This window comes from Rutilus rutilus (genome assembly GCF_951802725.1).
Source record: "Rutilus rutilus genome assembly, chromosome: 21".
NCBI lineage: Eukaryota > Metazoa > Chordata > Actinopteri > Cypriniformes > Leuciscidae > Rutilus > Rutilus rutilus.
In genome coordinates, this window is record NC_140226.1 from 19,530,547 (window position 1) to 19,543,511 (window position 12,965).

At 36.1% G+C, this 12,965-nt stretch overlaps 1 protein-coding gene across 1 annotated transcript in view; it reads right to left on the reverse strand.

The window, feature by feature from the left end:
- The window catches only part of pdzd8 (PDZ domain containing 8), a 44,520-nt gene that overhangs the window by 23,151 nt on the left and 8,404 nt on the right, over nucleotides 1-12,965 (reverse strand). Inside the window, exons 2-3 of the mRNA XM_084393966.1 lie at nucleotides 5,065-5,190; nucleotides 2,847-2,949 (exon numbers count right to left, since the gene is read on the reverse strand). Of these exons, the coding sequence (XP_084250092.1) occupies nucleotides 2,847-2,949; nucleotides 5,065-5,190 (229 nt within the window). The remainder of the gene's footprint in view (nucleotides 1-2,846; nucleotides 2,950-5,064; nucleotides 5,191-12,965) is intronic.

Sequence of the window (12,965 nt, forward strand, 5' to 3'; positions counted from 1 at the left end):
AATAATAATCAGCGAGTCCATGAATGGCTTGGGTATGCAGAGCAGAGGACCCCACACCACTGATATATATAATGTTAGTTGTAATGTAATTATTAATGTTAAAAACATTTAATTAATTTAGAGCTCTTCTTTGCATGGACATTCCTTGCAGTCTCTAAAATCTCTAGATGGCCACGTACACTGAGGTGTGCTGGAAATGGGCATCGGCGGGTGGGCGAGGCGGTGCAGGTCGATGGTGAGAGCGGCTAGAAGATAAGAACAAATGAAAAGACCCCAGAGGCTCAGTATCACTTACTTATTACTGATAGCGGTGTTAGCCTCTCTGCACCAGAGCCGTAGGCTAAGAAAACATGCTTTAACACTTTAGCGTTTAGATTGCGTTAAAAAACAATCCCCCAGCATGCACACGAAGACGAAAGTGCTATGATATCATGCACAAGTTTTTTTGGGCACATACCATGGTTATAACCAGAAGTACCATGTAAATACCATGTATTTGAACAGTTGCACTTACACTTATGAAATCACAGTGCTGTTTTACATGTGTAAAATGTAAAATTAGTTAAGGATATGAGGAGCGTAATTGAGAGAGGTGGAAAAAAAAATAACGAGAGGAAAGAGATATCAAGTGGAATGAGAGAGAAAGAGAAGGGTGGGAGTGGGAGAACATGAGAGAGAGAGGGAAAGAAAACAATGACCTTTTCCAGATGATATCTGTACTAATCCTGTGTTTGAATCCCTGCTGAGGTCTCTGAATCTGGGGGTCTGGGGGAAGCTGATAAAAACGAGGTGAAACGCACAGCGACCAAAGTGCATCTGCATCTCCGTGCACAATTTTGCATTTCAAACAAGCATGCTCATACTCAAACATATCATTCATACTCAAACACACACTTATGCATGCGCACACACACTACATTAAAAGTCATCCAAACACAGCATCGCAAGCCATTAGTGATGGGACTGGTTAATGCTAAATATGTGAACCCTTAAATCAATGAAGAGTCATCAAGCATGTGAACACATGCGGTGTCAGTGCTGGTGCAAGCCTGTTATAGTGATTAGAGATCTCTTACACACTCATAAACACAGCCACACACACACAAAGTCTGGGTCATTGTGCTTCTTAATTAATTAGAGTCTACAGCCACACACAAAGAAATCTATTCTAGTTTCAGTTCAGCGGTTCATTTCAATTGTGTTATTGTACTTCTAAAAATTAGATGACGTAAAAACACAAACAAATAAATAAAATGGTCAGTAAGAAGGGTTTTTTTCAAAAGAAATGCATACTTTCATTGAGCAAGGATGCATTAAATTGATCAAAAATTACATTAAAAGCCTGGGGGGAAAAAACAGTCCGTTTTCAAAAAATATACATTGAATATTTATCACATAAATGCAGCCTTGGAGAGCATAAGGGCTTCTTTAAAAATGTGTTTATTTTTTTTAATATATACACACACACACACACACACACACACAAATATAGTATATATACGTGTGTGTGTGTGTTTTCCTTCAGTTTGCATTTATAATGGAGTTTATACATAATCTACTTCAAAATATAGCGATAGTAACGAACTAGTATTACCGAGATCTGTGTGAATCACTATTAGAAGTGATTTTCTAATATCAAAATAAGTGGTATAAAATCAGGAATCACAATAGAGTTCTTTTTGCTAGAAATTCAACTTTTTATATTGCCATATATTAATGGCTATGAATATTCCATTGGATTAAATACTTATCACATGAAAGGTGCTTCATCTCATTTGATTATTTTCTTCTTTAATAGCAAATTTTGGACACAATCCAAAAGATAAGATTATTCATAACAAATGAATGATGAATCTGGCATCAGTGCACAAACGGCTCCAACATTACGTAACAGCCACATTAAAAACAAAAGACTCACAGTAATAGATAAATCGCATCGGATGAGCCGCTGCACAATAGCTGATCTACGAACACCTGTGAACGAAGTTCAGTTTGGAAATCTATGAGTGACATGTAAACAACCTACTCTTTCTACACCGGAAGTGAGCTTGGTGAGATACTAAATAAAAAGACTAGAATGGAGCAATTTAAATCGACATTTTCTGTCTGCTGTCACTGACTGCTTTGAGAAGCCGCAGTTGTCAGGTAGAAAATTAAAGTGTTTATGCAAAATATGCATTCGTTTAAATCAATAGTCAATAAATCGTTTGTCCTTCCTCCAAAAGGAAGACAAATAGACATCTATAATAGAGAGAAATAGATTACAAATCTATTATGGAAAAGGCACTTCACAAAGCTGCCCATTTGGTAGACTAAAAAAATAAACAAGATGAACTAAAAAAATAAATGCATAGATTTTCTATGCAATAAAGCACAGCCAACATCCACTTTTTGTACTGAATGAAAACAACTCTTCATAAAGAACAACAAATGAGCAACACTAACTCCCACCAAAACAACGGTTGACCTCGCATATAACTGCGTCATTTCTAATGATGACAAATACACTTCCTGAACATTTTCCCATGACCACAAACAACACCCCCAGGAGTGAAGACATACTTTCCCAAGTCATTTCAACCTGTAGAGCTGTGCTGCACATCATTATCTCCTGTTTCTTACTTTTGCCAACACTAAAATGAATAGCAAATAATTATAGTTTAATTGTAGCTGGATATTTACTGGTTCATCTATCTATCTATCCTTGTCCTGTGCTATAGACAACAGTGGGTGTGTCTGCTTGTGCTTGTGTATTTATTAATGCATATCAATCATGCATGTTTGTGCATATGTGCAGCAAACGTCCTGCAGCGCCCTCAGGCAGAGAGAAGCACATGCATGTGTACCTCTTTGATGGAGCTGCGAGTCTTTTCCCGCCACTCGTCAGAGCTGAGCTCTAAGGTGCAGTGAACATATGTCTCCCTTTCATATGAGCCCAGGATGAACAACCTATAGAGACAACACAGAGAAAAGTCACTTTCAGTTATTTAACAATACCACTATGTTTCACAAGATCAATATATACAATAACTGAATAGGTGTTAGGACAGAGAAATTAAAAAGGAAATTGAGTTTTAATAATGTGATCAAAGGAAATGAATAGGCTAAATTTCGCTCTGAAACCTGAACAAAAGTCATTCAGTTCATAAAATAACAATTTATAAAGCCACTACTGCCATCTGCTGGCTAACATGGCTAACTAACATTTTCATTACAAGCACTAAGCATTAATGGCTATAAAATGACTATTATATACACTCACTATCATTCAAAAGTTTGTAGCCAGTAAGATTTATTTTTTAATTATTAATTTTATTAATAGTAATCAGCCAGGCATTATGCAGTAATTTAATCACAAATGACAGTAAAGATATGTTACAAAAGATTTTTTTTTAAATGCTTTTTAACATCATATTCAAACAATCCTAAAAAAATACATCAGATTCGCAGATTCAACATTGATACAAAACAAGAAGAAATTAATCTTGAGCAGTAAATCAGTATATTAGAATGATTTCTGAAGGATCATGTGACACTGAAGACTGCAGTATTGATGCTGAGAATTCAGCTTTGCCATCACAGTAATAAAATTACATTTATGACATTAATATAGAAAAAAAATGTAAAAAATGTTTACTGTTATTACTGTATTTTGATCAAATAAATGCAAATCAATTGATTTCATCACATTTGTAACTCTAAAGCAGAGGTGCCAATCCTGCTCTTGGATGGATGTTGGCTCTCCAGGAAGAGGGGCAGGATGTCACTGATCAAATTATAGTCCACTGTTGCCCTCTGATGGTGGAAAGGCCTCAGCACAGTTGAGACATAAACTGACCAGTGCAAACACACACTGGATGGCTATTTAACAGCGAGTTTACCAAACTCTTAAACTTAATGCAACATGCAAAGATCCAGTGTGCAGACTATAAACTGTGTAACTGTGTGTGTCCATTCATCAGGGCTGGGTTGGGTTTGTAATTGTTAGAGGCTCTGCATTATTGATGGAAGGCTATTACAAACACTATTGTGGTCTGTTACTAATCTGACAAAAAAAAAAAAAAACAGACACACAATGGTAAGAAGAATGTTCACTGTGTGTGTGTGTGTGTGTGTGTGTGTGTGTGTGTGTGTGTGTGTGTGTGTGTGTGTGTGTGTGTGTGTGTGTGTGTGTGTGTGTGTGTGTGTGTGTGTGTGTGTGTGTGGTGTTCTCAAACACAGCAGCTTGCAAACGGGCCATTTCAAAGTTCATTGGCTTAGAATGTTATGGCTATCTATGAGTTTTGTGTCCCAAAAGAATAAGAAAACAGAAACAGCAGTATATACTACCCTTAACATACACCTATATTTTCATATTCTTTATATAAATGTAATTGTACTATATGAAGTTTTATATGTACCACCATTTTGAACAAATGTGTGTGAGTAAAAAGAAACTAAAGAAAACAAAGGCAAGTGTATAAGCACACAGCAACAGAATAGAAGCTAGAACTGTCTACACCAAACGCGAGCGGCGCCACAAAAACAAACAGAACCCATTATACTGTCTACACTCGATGCGGTGCGATGCAACACAACAAATTCCCGACTGTAAACTGATGCCCCATTCTATTTCTGACGTACTTCAAATGCTCACACTACCTCTGATAGGAAGAACAAAGTAACAGGCGTAACAGAACAAACTTAAATTAAATGCCTGTGATGACAATGTACTTTTCATTCTGTACATTACAATGTTGTGACGCCTAAATTCACTTGTAGCATTGACTATTTTTTAGGGTTTATTTGTAATATTATTTAAACACTATAATGTGTGATATCAAATTCAAATATGAATTTGAATATCGGCCACAACATGAAAATAATTATCTGCTTGCACTGGCCAGAATTTTGATAACGCATCCCTATTTTTACCTAGTAAAGTGTGATTCCTAACACCTCATGTTTTATTTTGTTTTAAAAAAGGACAAAAAGGAAATAATATGAAATATGAAAATAAAATATATTTTTTTAAATATTATGAATGTTGATTGTGTCAAACACAGCAACAGGTCTCTGCCCTACCTGCTACATTCAACAAGAGTGACACGTAGACGCCCCTCCACCAATAGTGTGTCTCGGACGGAGATGTCCAGGTCACATGATGACGCCAAAGGTGGCTGCACTTGGAAAGGAAAAAAGGGCTTGTACCTGTCAATCAAAAACAGACAAAATCATTAGACAATCAACAATCAGCCTTTGCATAAATAATGCTTTTCACATATTACTGTATGTTCATTATTCCACAATAGTAAGTCATGACTCGAATAGTGAGGTCAACAGGAAACGTTTGCCAAGTCAACGGTCATTTTGGGTGTTTGTAACCCATTCACCCAGCCCTTACAGGGAAAACAAGCATTTCAGCTCTGTTTCTTTTGTCCTTCCACACAGAACACTTCAGGGGCTCAGAACAGACCGTGTGTAAAGAGCAGAACAACAGGTTCAGTTAAATACAGCTGCAAGGATTTTTAGGTCCTTTCAAATTATGCAAATCATCAAGACAGGTAGGCATTCAAGCAAAACTAAAAGTAAAAACTATGATGTTAATTGTCAGACTACATCAAGGTGAAATGAACCCTTATGCCTTTGCTCGAGGTCTCGTCACAGCTACTACTCATTACCTGGGAATTAATTCATTAGCGTCCAATGTTTTTATAAAGCATTAGGAGGCACAAAAATCCTATGTTTTTTTGTTGTGAAAACTAGTACAATGTTATCCAACATAACATTAACCTAGCATGATAATCTGATTATCATATTAAATGAACAGAGGTTGACATTTTCTGAAGGTTAACCACCTCAGAAAAAAAAAAAAAAATATATATATATATATATATTTTAATAATAATAAATTGTGCCATATTCATTCATGGCATCCCTTCACACCACAATTGACATTATTCTGAATAAATGACTTTGTGATTACTTTTATCCCACCCCCAAAAAAAGGTGAAATGAAGAGAAAAGGATCAGAAAATCAACAGGGAGAAGAAAAAAAAAACATCTGGAGCTTCCTCCTCTTAAATTATCTACTCACTCATGCAGGGATAAAGATGTTTTTTATAGTTTCCCACATATTAATTTATAAAAACAAGTATTGAACTGAATTTTTTTTAGTAATGGGAGAGTGTTCTTTCTTAAAGACTGGAGGTTTTAAACACTTTTGCGTAATTTTATACACAAATAAACAATGAGTTAGTATTTGTTTCACAATGAAAACTCTGAAAAAAAAAAAGGTCCATCGTGTGTTCGACCAAAATTGGCAGTGAAACCAGATTGAATATAGGTAACTTTAAAAACAGAGTGATCCCTCATGCAGTTTTCTAGCATTCCCCTGAGGAGAGCGGCTCTGCTATTTCAAGACTCTTTAGTGCTAATAATAACCGGAGAGAGATTAGTGTTCCTAAAACAGGAAGTGGCTTTCTCTCTCCATAGACAAAGCACTCCGCTTTGCCCTTGTGAGGTACAACATATTACAAATAAATCAATTATTGTAAAGGACGTAATGACATTGTATTAAAGTCACCATGTTTTTTTACGGAATATTGCGGTGTTTGTTATAAATAATTCATCCGTGCACAACATTTTTTATTATTATATTATAGCCTTTAATCAAAATAACTTCCTGTCCCACATCTCCTCTCCTCTGATGGCATTTTTACTGGCGTGAGGGCGGGACAACCTATCACTCACATGAGATCACAACAATAGCAAACCACAACAATCCAAATGATTAGATCAATTCCCAATGGACAAAATCAAGTCCCGTCCTACATTTTGGCTTGTTTGAGAAGCCGGTTTACTTCGATATATATTACAATATGGAAGAAAAGACTATCGCATCTTCCATTTCATGCCGACGTTAACGTTTATATTATAAACAAACACAAACCGCTGATATCTAAAAATTTGAAGATGTTGTTATGAAGAAGTTATTATGAGGTGAAAGTGAAATGAACCGCTCCTCTAAACCGCACGAATAGACAAAAGGCAATTTCATTAACTTCTCTAATATAAATGCTGAAAAGGCTTTCACAGCCAAAATCCTGAGATTAAGGCATGACCAAGTGCAGTCACATGGATATAATGCTTTGTGGATAAAAGTCACGATCAAAAACACCATCCGCCCTGAAAACAAAGCCTGTATACATGCATGTCTCAGCATTTAATAGAACCGATCAATAGTACTAGTGATATCTTTCATGCTAGAAATAGCAGCATGGACAGAGGCAACGTTTTTGTGTTTGCGTTGCTCAGTTTCTTTTAATTTCTGTCTCTTCATGCCATACTTCTCATCAGTCTTCTCTCTCCTAGCCATCTGTACAACAGGGAATAAAGAAAACATTAAATAGAGATCTCTGAGTACAGTTTGAACCATTTCAGCTTGAGAGAGAACGTAAGAGAGAAAATGACAACATTGGATAAATGCCTGCAACTGCAAGACAATGGCTGTTTCTCAATTCCAAGAAAGCAAATAATGGACTTGCGTTCTCGTGGAGACCGGTCTTGCCAGGCGACCTTGAAAGAATAAGTTCGGAAGGACGCAAGGACACAGAACGCGTCTTGTGAGAATTGAGATGTGCTGCAATCTTGTTGCTCAACTGACCGTGCCAACATATTATAAGTGGAGTCCAATGCACAATAAATACAACGTAACATCACAAACAAATGTCACAACCTATTAAAACAATTATTTCATGGTAGTATAGGCTACATATTATTTTCATAGTAATTTATATAATTTGAATTCACCATGAGTATTTGTGAACATTAGTATTTTTAATTACTTATTTTTATCAATGTTAAGATTCTTTTTAATATGCCAATAAAAATACCGCAGGCTTTCTCCAGGTCTTCATCACTTTATCAAAATTAGGCAAAACAAAAATAATAAACGTTTACTTCCACAAGCAGTCACGGATTCGTGACTGCTTAAATTCCCACGTCAAGTAAACAGATTACTTTTTCAAGTAACTAGTAAAGTAACACATTACTTTTAAAATGGACAACAAAATATCTGAGTTACTTTTTCAAATAAGTAATGCAAGTTACTTTGTTTTCCCATTTATTGACTGACAGCTCTCTTGTCCTCGTGTTGAGAAGTTGAGACAAATCTAAGTGCAGAGGCGTGTGTAAACATGATGGTTATTGTAGTTCTAGACTAAATGTGATCAGGCAAACCAGCAATGCAAGTTTGAGAGGTGGCACCCGACAAATCTTGCAAGAATCATGACTTGCATTACGGCACGACGTCACATGAAACAACATATGAAGCAGCCTCTATGGAAGACACTAGCATGCATTTCATTTATTGGTTAAGTAATTGTTAAACTTTTTTTTCCTGCATCCTATTCTTCTGTTATCCAAAATATCAGCACAGCTGAAAGGTTTGCTTGAGCGGCACCCTCTACTGTACAGGAGTAAATCTGCATTTCCTTCAGCCTGAGGGTTATTATTTCACTTTTGGTGTGAAAGGGTCCTTACATTTGCCCCAAAATAGAACTTTTTTGTTATAAAAAAACAAGCCCAGCACAAGTGGGGAAAAAGTAGCGCAAAAGTAACGTAACTTTTCTAAAAAAATTATAACTAAGTAACGCAATAGTTACTTTTTATGGGAGTAACGCTATATTGTAATGCATTACTTTCCCCAACACTGCCTAAAACTACCTAAATGGCAATTCTGTGACAACTCTAACCCTGCTGCTTTACAGATTTATATCTGTAACTTAAAGTATTTTATTTTACTAAAATAAAGTTTAAATTAAAGTAATACAAAATAATGCTATACTTTAAAAATAAATGATATAAAACTGGTGTAAACGTGGTCCAAATTGTTGTATGACAGTTCAGTAATTCTACTTCCTGTTCAAATACCTCATGCTGCAAAATTCTAAGAACAGCATCCTGGTATGGTAACACTCTCATAGCGCCCCATGCTCCCTCTCCATTTCCTAGCTCTGCTTAATTGCAGGACATGACTTCAGTTTGTTTCAGAGCACACACAGGGCACGAAGCGCAGCCCTATCACTTACCACCAACACTGTTACAGGAACATAGCCAGCCTGCAGCATTAAAAATACAACACTCACTCACCTCACACACACACACACACACAGAAACAAGCATGCAAGAAAGTCTGGACCTGGACGTCTAAGCCAACTGTAAGCAATTACATGCACACACATACACTGGTGTATATTAACAACAGCAATAACCTGATAAAGAATATACAATTACTGCATGAGTTAGGTAAAGAATGACAGGGTTACTTGATTTACACTAGCATATTGCTAGACTAGCTGTCTTTCTATTTACTTTGTCAATCTACTGTTCTAGTCATGAGTAAAGCAGTCACTGAATGGTTCCTGGTGTTGTTAGCTAAAGGAAATGCAGAATGGGGAAATGACTCAAACTATTTTTTTTTTTGGTCAAAAAAGACGGCAAGTGTAATGCAACCCGAAATGAAAAGTCTGTCATAATTTATTCTGAAATCTCATTCACACTTTTGCATGTTCAGATTTAGTCCATCACAATCAGTTTTGAGAGATTTTAACAACCAATGATGTTTTGGCAAAGTTCATGTCAATCTTGGAGTGATACATCTTGACACAGCCTATCAAATGTTACTGTAGTATTTTCTTTTTATACTAATATGTATTTATTCATATTCTGAATTTGCGTTTACGATTATATTTTCAGTTTTCATTTTAGTTTTAGTAGCCTACTGTTTATTATGTGCTTTAGTCATTTTTTTATTTCTATTTTTGTCATTTTTGTACTTTAAACTTATATGGAAAAGAACAGCTTAAACATTCTTTAAAATATACTCTGCAAAAAAAGAAACATCCTTTTTCCGGACACTGTATTTTAAAAATAATCTAGGGCTGCTCCCGACGTAAGATTTTTCTTGTCGACTAGTAGAAAAAAAATGGAACGAGTTTCAGGGCTGAGAAAGAATATAATATATAACATTGCTAACACAGTTCTACATTACAGAGAAATCCTAAACAATAATGAGCCTTTGAAAGTATACCGAAAATATACGCATAAAGTTTGCTGCATCGCACCGGCAAAAGTAATGATTGTGTCAGAAATAAAAACGGAAATAGTCTAAACATTTTAATAATTTACTAGTGCTTTCTAAGTCAATGTTGGCGGCAAATATGAAGTTGACAACGCTGACTCTCATCTTTGTAGTATAGTGGATGCGCCTATATAGAGAAATGCACATTAAGTTAAACATGTCGCTGTACTAATTTAGCTTCCATACTCCACAGTCTGCACGAACACTAGGATGTGTGCCTAATAATAGCACATATTTATCTAGGTAAGCATTAATATAAGAGCGAGCAGCCATGTAAAGTGGTTAACCTTAAGCTACTACTTGCATGTTTAAAATTACGTCGATGAATAAAAGACGCATGTTCCTGCCCGACATTGTTACCATCAAGCTGCAGTAAACTACTGTTTACAGCCAATCACCAGCACTTGATTTGGGAACATCATACAGGCTGCATTCTTATTGTTTCACTGACGTTGACAAGATTAACCCCTCAAGTACCGAAATTTGGTACCGAACGACAAGACATTTTTTGATACTCGATGGTATCAAGGCAATTTGGTCGGTGCCTTAAAAGTATCAAACTCGATACCCAGCCCTAGTTTCGCTGTCTAAAGTACGTTAAAGCTACACTGTGTAATTTTTTAAGTTGATTCTTAGCAAAAAAACACTTTGTTCTTTCAAAATCATGTGCTCATTAATGTGTAATTACTTCTGCCAACTAATGGCAGCCATGTTGCGCCTCCATCTTGAAAATACATTAGCCAAAGAGGGACATACCTGGAAATTCAAGCTTCGCCTTTCACGTTTTTACACTCAGTGACACCGTGACGAATGAGAGGGGGAGATTACTCGCGACTGCCGGCAGATTTTAAATAATACGGCCACCGTAGGAGTTAAAACGCCCTCGGAATGGGAGGGGCTAGACATTAATATTCAGTTGGTAGTCATAAACAATTTCACCGCTAGATGGGAGAAAATCCTACACAGTGTAGCTTTAAAGGGCTTCCAGCAGCACTGCAAGAATACTTGCTGTAATCACCTCCAAGGGAAAAAAGCCAGCAAACGACTATTGACTGTGAAGGCCTTGTCCTGCTTATCACCATCTATCTTCCTCTGCACTCCTGAGGCGTTAAGTGTAAGCAGTTTAAAAACCTTTTTCTCATTTTAAGCCAATCAACAGATTTCAGATTTCTGCTATATCTGCAAAATCTTTCAGAAACCACAGGAAATTTGTTGGTTTGCAATGAGACAAACTACAAACTCACACGCACATGTAAAACAGGCGCACGCAGATACCCGCACAGACACCTCAAACTCTTCCATTAGTATAGTATTTATATAAGCATATGACTGTCTTCAATAATTTTACAATACACAAATACTGCTGCATAATTATAAATAATGCATAAATATATTATTAATTTTCCATTCCTTTTCCGATAGACCATTAAAGTAAGTGTCAACCAATTAGGTTTTTTAGTCCACATACATATATTAATCAGCATCTAACAGTTATCGGTGGAATAAAAACATGTATGATAGTTATATGGTGAGATATGAGTGTAATAAAAGTTTATGTAAGCCACACAAACACACCTGCTGTGTCTTTTACTGAGAATGTGTTGTTGACCGGATTAAAACCCACTCATATCACCAGCACCTCTCTAAATACCTCATATACACCACAGCCAGGTCACAGAGGACAAACCAAATCAGCTTTGCTTTTATATGCAGCAGGAAGAAATGTATGACTTTGCCAGTCGGGTAAGAGAGAGTGCCAGGAGCTTATCGTGTGTCCTGAAAACTGCAAAAAAAAATAATACAAATTGTCCCCGTTTAACACTGCACATGTAAACATGTAAGCACTGCAGAGGAAAAGTATGATGAGTATTTCATTTGATATAATTGTTATAAAGAGTGGGCAATTGAAAACCATAAAAAAAATTCTCATTTCATTATCAATGCACAATATCTGTAGTGTACCATAGTTTTTTTTGACCAGTATTAATGTTTAATTTATTTTTACTTGCTATGTTTACCTTTAGATAGTTACTTTTTAATAAACATTAATAATGTAATAACACTATCAAATAATAATCTTACGTAAATCTATTTATTTTCATACTTTAAATAATGCTGTGATGCCTAAATTCACTTCCAGCATTTAAAATGACTGATTTTACTTTTTAGTTTATGTAGGTAGACAAAATAGTATAGAGCTTAAATATAGGCCATTTGATGATTATCAGTCATTAATTGTAAAATAATTATCAGGTTATCTGCATAAGCCAGAATTTTAATACCGTGCAACCCTGATTTATATAGAACAGATAATTTTCATCCCTCAGTAAAGAGGTCAAAACAGCAGCTGCTTGCATTAACATGACTGGAAAATGTGCTTGGTAATGTTTGTGCTTTCCCAGGGGTTTGCGATGTAATCAAATAAAAGTGATTACAAAAATGATAAAGGGATTTCTTTTCAGCTGAACTTTGGCCTGACTGAATTTGCCAATGTACACTGAAGCTCTTTGCCTCCAAGTTTACACTTTCAGATATGAGGTCTAATCACTCAGTGGTCAGATGAAACATGGATAGAATGATCGAAGAGGTGCATTAAGACGTCATGGTGCCATCTGGCTTGGGACAGGTTACTGTTATTTTAAATTCACAGCTGAGGCTTACTCTAAGCCTACAGAGAGAAAAATGAGAGAGAGATGCATATCGTGAGAGGGGGATGTAAAATAACGTATGTGTACCACACACGGAAGCACAACAGATGTTTTCAGAAGAGCACTTATATAAGTGGGCTTTAGATACATGGTTAGCAGGAAAGAAGAGAGAGAATGAGGTACAAGTATCCAAC